The 20,443-nt window shown below is 33.4% G+C and overlaps 1 protein-coding gene across 7 annotated transcripts in view; it reads left to right on the forward strand.

Moving 5' to 3' along the window:
* The window catches only part of LOC114345508 (uncharacterized), a 285,375-nt gene that overhangs the window by 60,756 nt on the left and 204,176 nt on the right, over window positions 1–20,443 (forward strand). For 5 of the 7 annotated variants that reach the window (XM_028296361.2, XM_028296329.2, XM_028296341.2 and 2 more), the window contains exon 2: window positions 17,763–17,951. The exons of 1 other annotated variant lie outside the window; for it this stretch is intronic. In XM_028296361.2, coding sequence (XP_028152162.2) covers window positions 17,834–17,951 — 118 coding nt within the window. In that variant the 5' untranslated portion in view covers window positions 17,763–17,833. Of the gene's footprint in view, window positions 1–13,233; window positions 13,250–17,762; window positions 17,952–20,443 lie in introns of those variants that run through there. One more of the 7 variants, XM_050643413.1, reaches the window with a different exon arrangement.

A 20,443-nucleotide genomic window follows, 5' to 3' on the forward strand; every position in this document is an offset into this window, starting at 1 on the left:
AATGCTGTTGGCATTCAAGCATGTCATCTCCAGATTCATTTCTAGTTCCAAAGACTAATCCCCCATGTATTGTTTCATATCCTGTCTTGGTTTGGCCGGCCCACATGTGCATTGAAATCACCTCCTATTATAACTTTCTCCTCTGCTGGAATATCACTCAGTACGTCTCCTAATTGATCATAGAAAGCTCTTCTTTCATTCTCACCCAGACCTGTTTGGGGAGCATACACACACACACACAACATTCAATACCTCTTTATCAATTAAAAATTTCACTGACATCATTCTATCACTCGTTCTTACAACTTCTACTACGTTATCTTTCATTTCACTATCAGCAATTATACCAACTCCATTTCTAGTGTTACTACTCCCTACATACCACAATTTGTATCTTTCACCTAGTTCTTTCGCCCTTTGTCCTTTCCACCTAGTTTCTTGAATACAAGCAATTTGAACTCTTCTTCGTTTGAGCGCATCCACTAACTCCAGACTCTTACCTGTAAGACTACCAAGATTCCACGACCCTATCCTGATTTTTCTAACCTGCAATGGTGTTCCCTCTGAGATAGTCCTCACCCGGAAATCCGAACGGAGGCTCATTTTACTTCCGGCACATTTTACCTCAGGAGATGCCATCATTTCAGTATAAGTTTTTTATATCATTGGAGAAGTTCTTTTCATTATTATGGCCTGAAAAAATGTTGTTTGGATATTTGATGCCTGAATGCCTTTTCTATCAGCACCATACCCTGCCCTGCACGTTTAGCCAATACACCACCAATGCAACCAAAGTGCAGTATTACCCCACACCCGCCTGCATTTTTCTGTATAGGCCAGGATCCCTACTGTAAGGACTGCCCTATAAGCCAATGTATTGTTGCCCGTATCCCGCCACTAGGAGGCACGTACTTTATTCGGGATACTTAGGGATACTCGGGATTCGGAATAGATCCACATCTCAATGGCCTCCAATTTTTTCATTAGTGTGTCTGTATGGGTCCAACTCTCCATGCCATACAGCAATGTGGAGAATAGGTATATAGCAGCGTATTAATCCGATTTTAAAGTTTAACGTAATATATCTATTAATAAAAATTTTAGTAATAATATCTTTAGTTTATAGGAGGCGGCTCTGGCTTTTTCAATGCGTATTCTTATTTCTTTCTTTATATCCCAGTTATCGTTTACAATCTTTATAACAATTATTTTTACATCTTTATTCCATACGCTCTGATGTTGTAACTCGGTTTGCTGAGTACAAAGACAAAGAATACAAAGTTTGCAAATACATATCATAAGATCTTCTTCTTCTTCTTCTTCTTCTTTATATAGGCAGTACTGCCTGTTTTTCTTCAACGGTGCCTTTCATTCTGCCCCTAAGTTGTCATTCCATCTTTTCCTTGGGAGTCCTATACTTCTCCTGCCTAACGGTGACTTGTCCCTGGCTATTCTTACTATCCTTGATTCAGACATCCTGCTTATGTGCTCATTCCACTCTTCTTTTCTGTTCTTTACCCAGGTATTTATATTGTCTACTCCACATATGCGTCTGATTTCCTCACTTCTTACCCTATCCTGTAGTCCTTTTCCAGCAATCCTTCTTAAGATCTTCATTTCGTTGGTTTCCAGATGTCTTCGTGTTTTGCTTGTATCTGGTCTTGTTTCGGCCGTGTACAGAGCGACAAGCGAGAGGTGGCGGCTGACCTTCTCGTATTCTGCATTTGTCGCTGTGTATTTTCGCTCAAGGTCACGCGCCAGCACTGGCTTGTCGGCTTGTAAGTCATAACTGGCCTAATAACTAACTTATATATTCGGGCCTTTGTTTCCAATTTTAGGTGTTTGTTTTTCCAAATTGTGTCGTTTAGGCATCCGGTCGGTCTACTGGCTTTAATTATTTGGTCTTTTACCTCTTGATATTTGAAAGTCATTACTTGTTGTATAATTTGATTGTCTAACTCCAATTTGCATCTTATTGGTTCTTTGGAAATTACTAAGCTTTTTGTTTTTTGGGCTGATATTTTCATATTCATTTCTTTTGCGTTAATATTGAACTCGTGCAATAATCTTTGTAGGTCGTCTTCGCATTCTGCTACTAACACCGTGTCATCAGCGTAACAGAGTATTTTTATCTCTCTATTGCCCATTTTGTACCCTCTTTTTTTCTTCGCTTGTTTTATTATTGCATCCAATATTATGTTAAACAGTAGAGGGCTTAGTGAATCTCCTTGCCTGATTCCTGTGTTTGTTTCTATGGGTTCTGTTATTATTCCATTGACTTTCATTTCTATTATATTTCTTACATATATGTTTTCTATCAGTTTTATGATATCCAGTGGTAAATTTTTCTCATATAGAAGGTGTATCACATCTTTTAATTGGATTCTATCAAACGCTTTCTCTAGATCTATGAAACAGAAAAAGGCTGGTTTGTTATAATCTAATGATTTCTCCGCTATTTGCCTTATCACAAAAACTGCATCGTTACATGATCTTCCACTTCTAAATCCTTGTTGTTCATCCGATATATTTATGCACGCCATTATTTTCTCCATAAGTATTTTTGTTGTGAGTTTCAGTATAGTGCTCAGTAAATTTATCCCTCTATAGTTACTGTGGTCTGCCCTATCACCTTTCTTAAATAACGCTATCATTTGAGTGGTTCTCCATTCTTCTGGAATTCTTCCTGTATTTATTATTTTACTTATAAGGATCATAAGATATCTTATCATAAGATATCTTATCATAAGATATCTTATCATAAGATATGTGTAGTATTTAATGGACTGTATATAAAACTAAATTTGTATAAAACAAAATTTTATTAACGAATTTAACAGGTTGTTCAAAATACAAACAAAACCGTCTTGCTCGCTTGCCGGTCGTAGCTGAAGAGAGATTCGTTGATAGTTGATGCGGTTCCCTTTCGTTGTTGTAGATTACAGCGTGGTAACACTTTTGCTGGCTCTAACAATAGGTATGTCTTTGAAGTATTTAGTTTTAACCCATATTTATCACATGTTTTGTTCACCCTGTTTATGAGTCGTTTCAAGTATTCTTCATTGGAGGCAATCAGTACTGTGCCGTCTGCGTATCTGAGATTGTTGACATTATTTTAATTGATTTCAATGGCTGCATCCTCACCTAAGGCTTCTTTTAAAATAAATTCGGAGTAGATATTAAAATGTAGAGGCGATAAAATACACTCTTGCCTCACTCCACGTCGTGTTCCCACTGCTTCTGTCATGTTCTGGCCAATTCGTATATTTGCACATTGATGCCAATACAAATTTTTAATAGTATGGAGGTCTTGATCATCAATTCCCACCTGTCGCAAGACGCCTATCAGTTTGTCATAAGTGACTTGTCAAATGCCTTTTGAAAGTCGATAAAGTCGATATACTGGTTGTTCTATATCCCTACATCTTTGAACCATGACTTGCAAACTTAATAATGCTTCTTTAGTTCCAAGGTTGCTTCTGAAACCAAACTGTGTTTCACTTAGTTTATACTTCTGTTTTGTTGTAAATTCTCACGATTCTTAAAAAAATCAGTACATGACTTATCAAACTGATTGATAGTGCGATGATCTCTACACTGTTTGGCGTTTATTATTTTTTTTTTCGGTATCACTGCAAAAGTTGACAGTAGCTAGTCTGTTACTATACCTATACCCTCTTTCGTATATTTTATTGAAGAAACTTAGAAGAGAATGTTTTTAAGAGAAAAAATAAATATAAAAGATAAAAATATCTGCATTGCTGTACATTGATTGTACTGCCAGGATTTTATAATATGCAACATTTAGTAGCGCTATTGTCATTTTACATTATACATTATTACACTAAACATCAAAATTAACGCACCACCTTAAAAATGGGACATTTTTGATGTCTCTTATTTCCTAAACCTGTTCTCCGATTTAGTGATTTTTTTAGTATATTTTAGCTTTATTCTTCAAGAATATCGATCTAATAATATTATTGCTAAACAGGTAAGTGTCATTATATACCGGGTGTAACAATGATAGTGGATTTTTTCCTCAAAGTGTGGAACACCCTGTGGAATATACTAGCGTATATAAAATATTGAAATTAAAACTCAACTGTAGCCTTAGGCTTTCTTAACATTTTGCTTTTCGATTCATTCGCTTATGTGGGATAATAAAAAAGTTAGGTACTTTAACAACTAGCCATGTTATTCATCAATACAAGGTGTTTCTAAATAAGTGCGACAAACTTTAAGGGGTAATTCTGCTTGAAAAAATAATGACCATTTGCTTTATAAACATATGTCCGCAAATGCGTCGTTTCCGAGATCCGGGATGTTGAATTTTTTCTTACAAACTGACGATTTATTTATTGCTCTAAAACCGGTTGAGATATGCAAATAAAATTTAGTAAGTTTTAAGGGGTAGTTATTGCGCATTTTTGACATGCAATTAAGAATTTTATATTCACCATTGGCGTGCATACGTGTCATATTACTCGGTCATATTACCCGCATGCACGCTAATGGTGAATATAAAATTCTTTTATTGTATGCCAAAAACTGCGCAATAACTACCTCTTAAAACCTCCCAAATTTCATTTGCATATCGCAACCGGTTTTAGAGCAATAAATAAATCGTCAATTTGTAAGAAAAAATTCAACATCCCGTATCATGGAAATGAAGCATTTGTGGGCATATCTTTATAAAGCAAACGGTCATTATTTTTTCATGCAGAATAACCCCTTAAAGTTTGTAACACTTATTTAGAAACACCCTGTATTGATGAAGAACATTGCTAGTTGTTAAAGTACCTAACTTTTTTATTATCCAACATAAGCGAATGAATCAAAAAGCAAAATGTTAAGAAAGCCTAAGGCTACAGTCAAGTTTTAATTTAAACATTTTATATACGCCAGAATATTCCACAGGGTGTTCCAAACTTTGAGGAAAAAACACATTATTATTGTTACACCGGGTATACAACGACACTTATCTGTTTAACAACAATATTATTAAATCAATATTCTTGAAGAATAAAGCTATAATATATTAAAAAAATCACTAGAATCGGACAACAGGTTTAGGAAATACAAGACATCAAATATATCCCATTTTTAAGGTGGTGCGTTAATTTTGGTGCTTAGTGTAGCATAAACTTTTGTCGATTTTTTTTTGTGAATTGGGCATAGAGTTTAAATGTGCTTCAGTACATTCTTTCGGTATGTATTCTTGTTCCCATATTTCTTTCAGAAACTTTCTCAACTGCTAAATTAGTAATGGTCCTCCATGTTTGAACATTTTAGCTGTTACCTCATCCTTTCCTGGACTCTTGGATTCTGAGTATTTCAATACTAAACCGAGGAAAAATATTGGATTGAATAAAATTTTCTCAAAATATCTCGGTCTTTTGACAACCTCGAACAAAAATACAATACAGGGTGAGGCAAATAAAGGGCCTATTAGAAATATCTCAAGAACTAAAGGCAACAGAATCATAAAAATTGGAATGAAGGGGTTTTGAAGGATGATCTATTAAATGAAAATATTTGCATCTCTTTGCAACTTTCGGTTATACCGGAAGTTGCTTATAACTTCGTTTTTTTTTTAAATGGGACACCCTGTATATTTTTACATTTTTGGATTCTCTTCGATGTCTTCTTTCTTAAAATATGAGGTTTTGTAATATTATACAGGGTATTTTAAAAGATAATTAAGTTTTTTTATTAATTTCGTAGCAAAATTAACACCCTGTAGAATTGTAGTAGTTTGACATCTAAAACTCTACTTACGTTCAAATGATTTTTAATATACTCTACTATTGTTAGGAATCATTAGTATAGCTAAATTTTTAATTTTAGTATACAGGGTTGGTCGAAACTCGGAATGAGTATTTTCTGAGTTTTCTTAAATGGAACACCCTGTATTTTTGTATTGTAATAAAATGATATTTTATGGTACTTTTTTATTTTTTAAGCATTCTCTATACCTAACTGCTTTAATTTGTGCTTGATTGTTAATCGCACCAACAATCTTAACTACGTAGGTACATATTTTGATAGCTATGGGCCATTCCACGAACATACGCCTGTTTTGGATTACTTCGACAACGAATATTTTACTGTGCAACATAAGAAGTAAGAAAGTAAACGGCGCTAATAATTATTCCAATAAACAACAATGTAATTTGCAATTTACTTTCGTTCTTCTTATTTTGCACAGTAAAATATTTTTTGTCGAAATAATCCAAAACAGGCGTATGTTCGTGGAATAGGGTATAAACCATTATTGGTAATTTTAAGGACCAGTCTGGATTAATACGTATTTATTTCTGAAAAACTATTTGGGATTGAGTATTTTCACGGCCAGCCTAATAAAATTTTACGTATTTTTTGTTGCAATTAATGTTTAGCTTTAATCACCAATAACTCACAAATTAAAGCAGTTAGGTATAGGGAATGCCTAAGAAATAAAAAAGTACCATAAAATATCAATTCATTACAATACAAAAATACAGAAAATATAAGAAAACTCAGAAAATACTCATTCCGAGTTTCGACCAACCCTGTATACTAAAATTAAAAATTTAGCTATACTAATGATTCTTAACAATAGTAGAGGTAATTAAAAATCATTTGAACGTAAGTAGAGTTTTAGATGTCAAACTACTACAATTCTACAAGGTGTGAATGTTGCTACAAAATTAATAAAAAAACATAATTATCTTTTAAAATACCCTGTATAATATAACAAAACCTCATATTTTAAGAAAGAAGACATCGAAGAGAATCCAAAAATGTAAAAATATACAGGGTGTCCCATTTAAAAAAACGAAGTTATAAGCAACTTCCGGTATAACCGGAAGTTGCAAAGAGATGAAAATATTTTCATTTAATAGATCATCCTTCAAAACCCCTTAATTCCAATTTTAATGATTCTGTTGCCTTTAGTTCTCGAGATATTTCTAATAGGCCAGTTGTCTGCCTCACCCTATATATTTTTCCCCCTTTGTATGATAAATAACTAGATACTATAATTCAACTTTTTTTACTTACGTGTAAAAATATCTTTTTCCGCAAATCGCCAGGAAATTTTGACATTTGTGCGAATCTTGTAATTAATTTCCACACATAAGAATGAGTCGATTTCTGCTACTGGTAAACTGTCACCAATACCCAAATTAAAGCACCAGATGCAAACTAAATTTTATTTATAAAGCGAGAATGTTTAATATTACACTAATTTACCGTACAACTTATTTAACTTAATTAAATCGCACTAGAAAATAGAGACTGTCTTTATGATTTAAAAATGCGTGAAAGTGAAAGAATGTGTGTGTGTTCTGTTTGGCGATTGAGATGAGAGTGTTTTAAATTCCCCTTATTTTATGTCGATTTACGGAAAAAGCGAACGAGACCTAATTTTAATTTACTGAATGGGACATGTGTAGATATTAACTCATTTTTTACTACCAAAGAAAAGGAAATGATTGTTCATGGTTTTGACGAATATGGTACTAAAATGGATTTTATATTTTTATGAATCAATAAGGGGCTTTAACTAATTATGTTTTATTATAGTAGTTCCCGTTGGTTGTGTGTAACCGAGATTTTATTCATTTGGTAGAATTTAAGTATACAGGGGAAACAAAAGTATGTTGTAATTTCAACATAACTGGGCCCCCACGGGAAATGGGAAATTATGTGGTTGTGAAACGATAAAGAGCTAAAGATAGAGAATTATAAAACAAGGGGAGAGATGATTAAGGAAATTGAAAAACTATTGTTGTAGTACATATAATTTAGTGATAGGACGAATTAATTCGCCAGTTGATGTTTTTAATTTTACGACCCTTACTCTGCCGTTCTTTTAGTATATAGGGAAGTGCGTTCTGGAGAAATAGGTACAGAAATGATAAAGTTGTCTTCATTAGGCTGCCAGGAGAGGCCTAGTACCTTACTACTTGTATTTTCAACATCGAGTTCATAATTTAACGGAGGGTTACTTATATATTTTGCTGAAAATTGTGGAGAGTTGGAGACCCATTTATGAAGACGAATTCCATGAAAATTTAACATTTCATTAAGTTCATGGTGTGCGTTTTCAAGAGTAGAAAATTCGTTGGCTCCATAGAGAACATCATCGACATAGGTTTGATTCAAGAGAGCGTCAGCACCGAGTGGGTATTTTCCTTTATGTAAATTTGCAATTTCGTTTAAACAACGAGTGGCTAAGAAACTGGAACACGTTACTCCATAAGTAACGGAAGCGAGTTCGATGCATTTTAAGGGCTCATTTGGGCTGTCTCTCCAAAGTATATTTTGGAGAAAAGTTTGTTCGGGATTGACATTAATTTGTCTATACATTTTTTCGATGTCTGCGATAAAAACTAATTTAAATTGCCGAAAACGACAAATGATATCGAACAAATCAGGTTGTACTTGATATCCAGTGAGTAAAATATCATTAAGAGACTGCCCAGAAGTGGATTTAGAGCTACCATCAAAAACTACGCGAAGTTTGGTAGTCAGAGAATCTTTTAGAACGCAGTGATGGGGCAAAAAGTATTTGTTTAGAGAGTAAGTACTGTGAAGAGACAAAGGTACGTATTTAGCATGATTTAAGTTTATATATTCGTCGATGAATTTTTTGTATTCATTAAAGAGCGTAGGGTTGCTTTTGAATCTTCTTTCAAGTAACTCAAATCGTTTCTTTGCTACATAAAATGAATTGCCGAGTTTAAGATGCTCGGAAGGGGACTTCAACGGTAAATCAACCTGAAAGCGACCATTTTTCAGAATTTTATGACAAGTTGTGAAGTTGAGTTCAGCCAGTTCGTCTTCTTCGGACAGTTTTTTAGTGGTGGGGCATTCTTCAGTTTCCCAAAACTTAGCAAGGACTACATCAAGACGAGAATCATTATCATTGGGAAGAATTTCGGTTGTTTGTACCGAAAGAGTTAAATTTTCTTGGGAGCGAGAATTAATGGGAAAATTTCCTGCGATCACCCATCCAAAGATGGTATTAAAGAGAACTGGTAGATTTGTTCCTAATTTAAAGTGACCAGGTTGAAGAATTTCATAATATTTGTCCGCGCCAATTAAAATGTCAATATCGGAAGATTCAAAGAACTTATCATCTGCCAAATTGAGGTGTTCGGGAATATGTATGCTACTTAGAGAAATATTCGTTTGAGGTAATTTACAAGTTATTATCGGAATGATCGCACAGTTCAAAGTAAGTTGGTTGTCTGACTGATCAGAAAAGAGAGTAATTTTGGCAGTGAGATTTGAAGTGATCGGGCTTTGAGATATTCCAGAAATTTGTAAAGTCCTTGCGTATGTTTCGCAATTAAGTTTGTTTACCAGACTTTTAGTGATGAAAGAGTTCTGGCTTCCGCTATCCAATAAACCTTTAACTTGAATAGTTTTACCTGATTTCGTGAACAGAGTGAATTTTACAGTGGCGAGAAGGACATACGAATTAGTTAAAGTGTCGCTCATAGCACTTAATGATGAGCTATGGGTGTTGTCATTGATTGGGGCATGATGTGAAGGCCTATGAGAGTTAATTTGAGTGCCTTCTGAACTATTGGATGGTAGAGAATTTGGTGAGGTACGTTGCACGTTACGAGATTCATTAATATCTTCGTTTCTGACATTGTTGTTAGCGATGTCTTTCTGAGTGGAATGTTTGGGATAATTCACATTAGAACGTGTATTGTATTGAGTTTGAAAGCGTGGGGCAGAAGGGTTGCGATTTTGCTCAGAAGAATCTTGGTGAAGGAGACTATGATGCCTTCGGTTGCAAATTGAACAACCTCTAGAAATACAGTCATTGTGAGAGTGTTTAGTGCCCAAACAATTGGAGCACATTTTTGTTGAGCGAATAAAATTATGTTTCTCATCATGAGATAGAGCTAAAAATTGCCGACAAGAATATATTCTGTGTGAGAAGGCATTACAATATGAACACTTGGGGTGAGTATAAGTTTGCTGCGTAGATTGTGAGGTATTTGAATGTAGAGAAGTAAAGTGTGTTTTAGTGTGAGCTTTTTGCGAATGTGGTTCCCTGTTAGGTTCAGGGAGAAAGGCTAAGTGGGATTTTTGTGAGTGTGAATCCCTTTTAGATTCAGGGAGATGAGTTAAATCAGATAAAATATTGCAGCGTTCGTTAAGAATATCGAAAAATTCGGTTAATGTTGGCTGAGAGCTGCGATTTCTTCTTTCTCCGTAATAGCGTTTTGAAGCAAAGTCTAATTTGCGAGATAAAATATTAATTAAAATTAAATCCCAAGTTTTTACAGGCACATTTAATAACTTCAGTGAGTCAACATGCTTTTTAGACTCATTTATGAACTCACTTAGTGTTTGACGGTTACTTTTAGAGAAAGAAGGGTAGTCAATGATAGAGTTAATGTGAGAGTTGATAATTGCCAAATCGTTACTATATTTTTTCTTTAAAATGTCTAGTGCTAAGTCAAAATTATCGTTTGTGATTTCGAGAGATTCGATAAGAGTCAGGGGTTCACCAAGAAGAGCAGATTTTAGGTAGATTAGTTTTTGAGCATTTGAGATGGACTGATTATCCGTGATGAGAGAGGTAAATAATTGGTAAAAGGAAACCCATTTGGAGTACTCCCCGTGGAAAGTGGGGACTGATATGGGGGGCAACTTTACGTTTGAGGGAATAAAAGGGTTACGTTCAGAAGCCAGAGATAAGTTGAATTGAGACTGAGCAAGACTGTGTAATTTGTTTTCTAATCTTGCCATGGCAGAACAATAATTAGTTTCGACTTCGTCTCTGTTTTCAGCAACCAAATCGCCACCTTCTAATGATTCAATATTATCGCAAATTTGATTATAATTATTAAAAGAGCTAATTAGCATTGATTTTCTGACGTCTATTTCAAAGGAGTTTGTTTGAGCATCAAGATACTTAGTGATCCAAGTTAATACGCGAGTTATGGCTGATTTGGTTGTTGATTTTTCTCTCTTTAATTGATCCATTTTAATTTAGACAAAATATAACGATAATGAGGGGAAAAGTTCACTCAAAAGGTTTATTGCACTGCACTAATGTGAAATTATACAAAAATTGTTGTGTAATAGGTAACTAAAGAGAGATTTATCAGTGCGATATATGCGAAAATATGATATGTAAGTGAAATAACAGTAAATAAAGATAAATGAAGAAAGTGTAAAAAATAATTATGAGTGTAAAAGAGAAAAAATATTAATAAAAAGTAGCGAATAAAATGCGAGTATAATGCAAACAATAAAACGATACAATATTAATAATAATTGAGCGAATAAAAATTCGAGCGTATGCAGAACTGTTAATAATAATAGTTCGAAAGTTACCTTGAGTAAAACTTTTGAATATGAGCACTTCCGATGAGAAGAAAGATGCCTCTGGTTGTCTGCCTCCTGGGGGTGGTAGCAGCTATACAGTGGTTGTAGGTGATAACAGCTTCTGACTGCCTATGCCAGGGGTACCATGAATTCTTGAGAGAAGACTCGGGATTCAGCTCTCCTGTGTCTGTGTGTGTCCCACCAGGGGTACCAAATTATGTGCGAATCTTGTAATTAATTTCCACACATAAGAATGAGTCGATTTCTGCTACTGGTAAACTGTCACCAATACCCAAATTAAAGCACCAGATGCAAACTAAATTTTATTTATAAAGCGAGAATGTTTAATATTACACTAATTTACCGTACAACTTATTTAACTTAATTAAATCGCACTAGAAAATAGAGACTGTCTTTATGATTTAAAAATGCGTGAAAGTGAAAGAATGTGTGTGTGTTCTGTTTGGCGATTGAGATGAGAGTGTTTTAAATTCCCCTTATTTTATGTCGATTTACGGAAAAAGCGAACGAGACCTAATTTTAATTTACTGAATGGGACATGTGTAGATATTAACTCATTTTTTACTACCAAAGAAAAGGAAATGATTGTTCATGGTTTTGACGAATATGGTACTAAAATGGATTTTATATTTTTATGAATCAATAAGGGGCTTTAACTAATTATGTTTTATTATAGTAGTTCCCGTTGGTTGTGTGTAACCGAGATTTTATTCATTTGGTAGAATTTAAGTATACAGGGGAAACAAAAGTATGTTGTAATTTCAACAACATTCCTGTCAAAATTTCTTGAAGAAAAAGTCAGGACTTCCTTACTGTAAGGAAATGTCATTTCCTTACTGTAAGGAAATGATATTTCCGTACAGTTGTTAGTGTTCTACATAAATGATAGAAAACACATTGCTATTAAAACCTTGTAAATTACCTTAATCATTAAATTTTCTTTATCTGGAGCTTCCTGGATAAATTTTTCAATTTCTTCCTTCGTTAAAATCTTAGATTTCTTTGCCCTATAACCTTGAGCTTGCCGTTTCAATAAAGAACGAAGTTTTGAGTATGTAGATATATCTACATTGTGTTTAAGTGCAAGGGTTGACTTCAGCATTGAATAATTGGCCCATAATGTTGAAGATTTCATCTTTAAACAAAGGTCTAGGAAGTATGCCATTACAACATTTTCTGAGAAAGAACTCGTATTTTTACTCATGCGATAATCCATAAAACGTCTGTATGCATTTTCGTACTTTTCTCTTGATTTCTTTGGCAATAATTCTAATGAAGCAGTATTCACTGCCTCAACCAGCTCTGGAGGAGTCCCAGGAATGGAAATTTCATCATCACTTATCATTTTACTTTCGGGAACACCAGCAATTAAATTTATAAGCGTCAAGTTTGACAATTCAACCTCAATACGTTTCCATAGTAACCCAAGTAATTTTATTAGGAATTTCAAAGCACCATTTATTTGGGAATAAAATTATCGCGTTTTTTTTAAATCAATCAATATCTGTCGAATTTTAAACGATTTGCGGAAAAATAGTATGTTTACCTCGTAGGAAAAGCCACATTCCTGGACTCTGTGTTGCTAAGTCTCGGCTTGCGCCTCGACTTAGCAATCTTCACAGTCGTCCAGGAATGTTAAGCTTTTCCTACCCGGTAAACAATGTACTATTTTTTCATTGGAATTTATTGGTCTTTTGTTATTATTAGACTACATCAAATTATAAATATAAATATAGCCTTTGTAAACATCTGGTAAACTGTACGACATATTACTTAATAGATAACTGACATCCTGTTTAGAAGACTTTATAATCCGCAGTGATAAAACGGACTTTGCACTCATCAAGTGTTAGAAAATACGAAAAAGCTTTTGCGGTTTTGTTTTGTAGTTATTTATGTCAGATAGAAATAGTGTTGTATGCAAAAAAATTGATTTTTAAATATAACAATTGCGAAAATACCCAAGCCACTGTGTCTGTAAGTAAAATTTCATAAACTCAGAAATTACACTTTCAAAAAATCTTTGCATCTATTTCTTCTTATTTTTAATGTTCCATATCAGAATCATTCGACGTTTTCGATCACCATTGCGAAAGCTTCTCGATCTTCTGCAATTTTTCTCGATTTTCTAGTCCAGAGTAATAAGGATTTTCTCGGGACACTCAAAGATCCAGGTAGCTGACTACCTTTTTAAGTTATTGTTGACCTATAGGAAGAAAACCTACCTGTTTCCTGCCTAGAGTTCACGTCCGTTTTTTAATTATTAACAATTTAGTGCAAAAATCGCAATTTTTTTCGATTTCTTGCACTCCAATCAAAAGCTAAATAGTTGACATGAAATTACAAACAAATTTTTTAGAACATTGAAAAACCTTCAAAATGCCGATTTTTGAAAGATAAAAAGTTAATTTGTTACTACGCAAAGTGCAAAATAAGTGAAAATTGTTATTTGTTAATAACATTTACTAAAACTACCTTAGAACTTTAGTGTTTCACTCAAAGTTGGGTATTGGGGTACTTAACAAACCCTTAAAATTTGAGACCGATCCATTAATTAGTTTGAGTTATTCTATTTGTTTATCCCAGATACCTTTATTTTGCAATAAGATAACACAGAAAATAATGAAGATAGAGCAATTCTGAGTATGCTAAATGAAAGTAGAAGAGTGATGTTATCAAAATATATTAAAAACAGATACAAAAATAATTAACATAGTCAAAAATCCTAATGCCAAATTTTTAAAATTTTGTAGTTTATAAACATTTAGAATAACTTTTAAAATGTTGTCCGTAGAAACAATCTTTTTATACATTCGAAAAGATAGTATTTTAACACGAATTTTCAAATAAAAAAATTTAGCCTGGGCTCATTTGGGACAAAGTTAGCCATATGTTTTTTTTTGAATTCACAGCTAATTTCTTTATAATAATTAAGGAATCTTATTAATGCCATTTTAAAAAATGGGATTTGTATTTTTTCTTAAAAAATTTGCAAAAACATTACACCTTCACAGCATCCTCTACGATTTTTCAAAAATGTAAAGCAAACGATTACTAGGGGGAACCCTACAAATCCAGCGAGTTAAAATACCGAAAGATCAATTTCAAACGAATATAATTTTCTGTATCTCCGGGTCAGCTTAATGGATTTTGATCTTTCTTTTTTTAATTTGTATGTAATTTCTACGTACATTACAAATATGCAATTTTTTTATAAATTTATTAATTAAAAAAACAGTCTAATTTGTTTAAACAATTCTTGAAAAAATATTTTTTTTACAAAAATCTATTTTTTTAATCATTGTATCATTAATGATCATAGAAAAAGTTAAAGTACACTTTAATAAATAAATGATTTTTATTAGATAATTATTTATTGATTTATTTATTAAAGTATACCTTAACTTTTTCTATGATTAATAGGGGTAGTATGATTCAAATCATGGATTTTTGGGAAAAAATTATTTTTTCAAAAATTTTTTAATCAAATTAGACTGTTTATTAATTAATAAATGTCTAGATAAATTGCATATTTGCAATGTACAAAAAAATTACATACAAATAAAAAAACAACGATCAATATATTTAACAAAAGAACGATCAAAGACTTACCATGACTCAGTCACCAATTGAACTACATTTTTAAAAATTCGTGTAAAATACAATAAATGTTTATAAACTACAAAATTTCACAAATTTGGCATTAGGATTTTTGACTATATTAGATAATTTTTTATCGTTTTTTAGTACATTTTGATAGTATCAGTTTTCTACTTTCATTTAGCATTAGAATTGCCCTATCTTCATTATTTTCTGTCTTATGTTATTGCAAAATAAAGGTCTCTGGGATAAACAATTAGAATAACTATTAAACTAATTAATGGATCGGTTTCAAATTTTGAGGGTTTGTTAAGTTCGCCAATACCCATCTTTGGGTGAAAAACTAAAGTTCTAAGGTAGTTTTAGTAAAAGTTATTAACAAATAACGATTTTCACTTATTTTGCAGTTTGCGTAGCAACAAATTAACTTTTTTACTTTCAAAAATCGGCATTTTGAAGGTTTTTTAATGTTCTAAAATATTAATTTGTAATTTTATGTCAACCATTTAGCTTTTAAATTGGGTGCAAAAAATCGAAAAAATCGCGATTTTTCCACTAAATTGTTAATAATTAAAAAACGGACGCGAACTCTAGGCAGGAAACAGGTAGGTTTTGTTCCTATAGGTCTACAATAACTAAAAAAGTAGTCAGCTATCTGGATCTTTGAGTGTCCCGATCATGGTCTATTTCTACCTTGGAGTATTTGTCATGCATTTGATTTCACGAATGTTTTTTAACCAAGACTTATATTCCTCCTACACTTCTACGGCCCTCTATTTTGTCTTTAAATGATCAGTTGTAATATTCTATTTCGATTTCCCTTCTCTATATATCCCAGATAAGACATTTTCCAGTTCCAGTGTTTAACCCGGCACCTACCACGTGGCTTTGCAAAGCATCAACTGCCACGTGGGGTGCTCACAGCACCCCTTAAAAATTTTCTGTGATCTACTTGTTTATAAACAAAATAATGTGTTGAGTTACACAAGAATATAAAAAAAAACATGTTTTATTAACTTATTAGCTACTAATATATTATAAAAGTTAAAAAATAAAATTAAAAAGGTGTTATAAGCAAATTAGCAAGTACCAACCCATAATAAATGAACTGATGTAAAATATCTAAGAAAATTAAAATTTATTTATATAAAATACCAAATATTTGATGAAAATGTGTTATGGGGTGCTGGTAGCACCCCACGTGGCAGGTGCCGGGTTAACAGCCCTTGGCAGTTCTCTATTTTTGTTGACCCTCCTTAGTATGTACTTAATCTTTACTGGAACCAAGAGGCTCTTGTAACTTTAGATGGAAATAGCACGGATGCATAACAGATAAGTAGAGGAGTGAGACAGGCCTGTGTACTTTCACCATTACTATTTAATATATATGTACTCCGAAGAGTTATTTACACAAACACTTGAAAACAGCACAAGAGGTATCAAGATAAATGGTGAAAATATAAATATACAGTCATTATCGCTGAAAGTGAAAAAGACCGGCAGACGCTTCTGAACACAATTTGTTATACTGGGGAACAGTTTGATTTAACAATAAACAAAAAGAAAGCAAAACCATGGTGACCAGCAAGAGGGCTAAAGTCATAACAAGGATCCAGATAAAAAATGAAGATATCGAACAAGTGGACAAAATTAAATACTCTGGAGTCTGGATTATGGAAGGTCTAAATCCGAAATCAAAAATTCGATCAAGAATAGAGCAATCAAGAGCAGCCTTTTTGAAGATGAGGAAATTTCTGACCAACCAAAGACTCAATTTGCAAATCCGATATATCGGATGGTAAAATGTTATATCCACTCTATTCTTCTTTATGGTGTCGAAGCCTGGACTCTTAATGTTGACCTAATGAGAAAGCTAGAAGTTTTTGAGATGTGGCTTTTCAGGAGAATTTTGAAAATACCGTGGACCGAATGACCGATCATATTAACGAAATGGTGTTGCACCGAATGGAAAGAAACAGAGAACTTTTGATCACCATTAAAAAGAGAAAAACAGCATATTTGGGGCACATACTTAGAAATGATAAATACGAGATATTACAGCTGATTATAAAGGGTAAAATCGAAGGAAAAAGGGGGTCCTGATACACGACAAATATCCTGGCTGAAAAACATTCGCGGCTGCACCGGGTTAAACACACAGACGCTTTTCAGAAAAGCAGAAGATAGAGACGAATTTACAATGGTTATAGCCAACCTTCATTAGTGGAGTCGGCACTAGAAGAAAAAGAAGTACTTTCTCATTAGTTTTTCTTGCTGTCCAACGTATTTCAGCATCATAGGTTGTAGTTTTTTTCTCATTAATCTTAAGCCTTGGTACATGTCTTCTTTATCTTGTGTTTCTATGCCTTATTGGTTTCCATTCAGTGGCATTCAGTAAAGTTTCGGAAAACTATTGGAAAAAAATTTGAAAACTAACTTAAAACTAAATAGTAAAAAATAAAAAATATTGTAAGCTTATAATTTCATTATTGAAACGTTATAGTGAAAATAGCTAATTATTATAGAGAAAACTGTTTTGAAGGTCTATAGGAATATCTGCATTACCATCCAAAAGATCATCCAATGATTCTCATATGTTTATAATCCAAGCCCTTTGTTTCTAATAGCTTCCCCAAAATTAAAAATATTGTCTTACTGTCACTCAAAATGTCATACGTATTAATTAAAATTGGTTTTTGCTAATGCTCCATTGTACACATTTAAACGGAGAGACAGTGACTAACATGGTCAAGTTATATTAAAAATCGATTTTTTCTTACTTTCGTTTTAATATACAGAAATATTACCTTCTCGTATTAAAATGTTTTCACTTCGGGAGGGCGACATGCCCTAAGAACTCATAACAGACATGCTCGTAGTATTATTGTGCTGTATAATGAAATTGGTGGAGTTTTCTTCTGGGAAAGCTCCGGAAAATGGAGCCCCCACCGGCAGGAGGCGAAAGAGATTTATGAGAAGAAGAAAAGGTAAGCTATTTATTACGATCTAATCGAGTTTTTCTTCTAGAGAAATATTACATGTACACACACAGCAGTTTTTCCTTTTTCACTATCAGCGTTCTATCAGTTGATTAATTTTAAATTAGTAAATTAAGTTCCCTTATAGATAGGCAACATACATTACAGACGTTGAATCGGTTCGAAGTTAAATGGGAGCATTGGAAGCACGTGTTAGTCACTCCTTCCCCTCACAAAGATTTTACGGTGGGTTACATCTCAACGTTGCCACATTTTCTATGTATTTTTTCTAATTTCTCATAGATATCTAAAATTATAAACAGAAACGTATTTAATATTTTTGTCTTTTTCATTTCTATATTGTTCTCTCAAGTTTTATAAAAGTACTTCTTTTGTTTTTAAAAAAACTTATATTGACGTGTTTTGCGGATAAAATGCCCAAAAAGATAACTTGTCTGCTTCTGTGGTCAATCTAGGGTTTGTTTGGTGGCTTTGATGGGCGCATAAGAGTAAGACGTGTTCGAGGTGAGAGACGAAAAAATATAGACTTGACTGTTGAACGTCAGCAAGACAATCAAGCATTATGGTATGGGGTAGGTACTATATGTTTGGGAAACAGATTACCTCTACCTCTTATTAACGGCACTTTGACAGCTCGACGATATATTGGTGAAGTACTGCAACTGGTTTTACATCCCCATCTACAAATCATTCCAAATGCGATCTTTCAACAGGATAACGCAGGACCTCATATTGCCCGTGAAACCATGGAGTTCATACAAGGATCTTGTATAGACACTTTGGAGTGGCCATCAAGATCAGCTGATTTGTCACCCATCGAAAATGTATGGGATATGGTAGATCGACACCAAAATCGATTGCTACGTCCTCAAGCAACTTAGAAGACCTGTTGCATGCCAAAAGATGAATCTGGTTGCATGCCATTAATTTTTTGACGAAAATGAAAATTTGCAAATTTGTTTATAATGTTATCAAATAATAAGAATATTATGATGTATGCTTCCATAAATAAATATTTAAAAAAATATTGGCCTTCTGGGTGTTGCATTTTTTTCGGCCATCAGTATATTTCATAAATATGCTTTATTTCTTCAAATGTGTATATTCATCTGTATATTATGTGTAAATGTGTCATCATGTGTATACTTGTGTTGAGGTCTTTCTATACCATGCTCTCAGGTTAGCAAGTCAGGATATTCTTATTCGTCCTGGGGCCCTTTTTTCTTCAATTTTACCTTGCAAAATGCATTGGAGTAGCTCCTGCCTGCCTTAATTTCTCATTATTTGTCCCAAGTACTGCAGCTTTCGGCCCTTCACGATGTTGACCAAATCTACGGTTGTGTTCATCCATAGCACTTCTTCATTGGTGACTTTGTCTGTCCATGATATTTTCAAGATCCTTCTGTATAACCATAGCTCAAAAGTCTGAAGTTTTGATAGAGTTGTACTGTACACGCCTTCAATGTACACGTTTCTACTACGTATAGAAGCACTGAGTACACGTAACATTTAAGGAGCCTTATTTTTGTTTCTAGGGTGAGGTCATGGCTCTTGAACACAGAGCTCATAAAAAAATAAAAACCTTATCTTGTAAAAGGTATATTTAAAATCCCTAAAAAGGGCTATATCACAACAAAACGTTTTCGGAATCAATATTCCATCATCAGTGTTATCACAAGTTTACATGCTTTAAGCCACCAAAATATACGGGTAAAAAGCCTTGAGTTGTTTTTAAACAGTTGAGGTTACATTATATTATCCGATTTTAAAGGATGTTAAAAATATTTCCAGATTAACCCCTGGCATCACATGACATATGACATCAACCATATTCAAGAAGAACTCAAGAAGAGCTCATAGTCAAGAATGCACTTTTTACCTTTCCGATACAACATCTAATCTCTTGGGTATTGTCCCATAACTCGTAGTTTAGTAGATTACCTTTTTATGGCACCTTGTATATATGTATATACTTGTTTTTAAATCCGTTAATTCTATTTTTTAGAAATAAAACAAATATGTAGATTGGAGCAAACAAGATCTTGTATAAGGCAACTCTGTAGTGTAATCTGGAATAAAAACAGCAAAGAAAAAACAAAAATGATATACCAAACAATAGTTCGAAGTATTCATGACATATACATATAGGTACGTACCTATAGCAAAAATTTGGATCATAAACAAAATACCCAAGGAGCATTGTAGCGACGGAAATAGAATACTGGAGAAGTATGTAATATTGTAGCCTGACCAGAAGAGAAAGGATATCAAATGAAGAGGTAAGGAGAAGAATGAAAGAGAAAAGATTCCCTGCAGTATATACAAAGAAGACTAAAATGGTACTGCCACGTACGTAGAGCAGAAAATACTTGGATAAACAAGGTCGAAGAATGAAGCCCAAGAGGAACAAGACGAAGAGAACAGCCGAGAAGATCATGTAAAAATGAAGTCGACGAAGCCATATCAAAGAAAGAATTAAA

This window comes from Diabrotica virgifera, chromosome 2 (genome assembly GCF_917563875.1).
Source record: "Diabrotica virgifera virgifera chromosome 2, PGI_DIABVI_V3a".
Lineage (NCBI taxonomy): Eukaryota > Metazoa > Arthropoda > Insecta > Coleoptera > Chrysomelidae > Diabrotica > Diabrotica virgifera.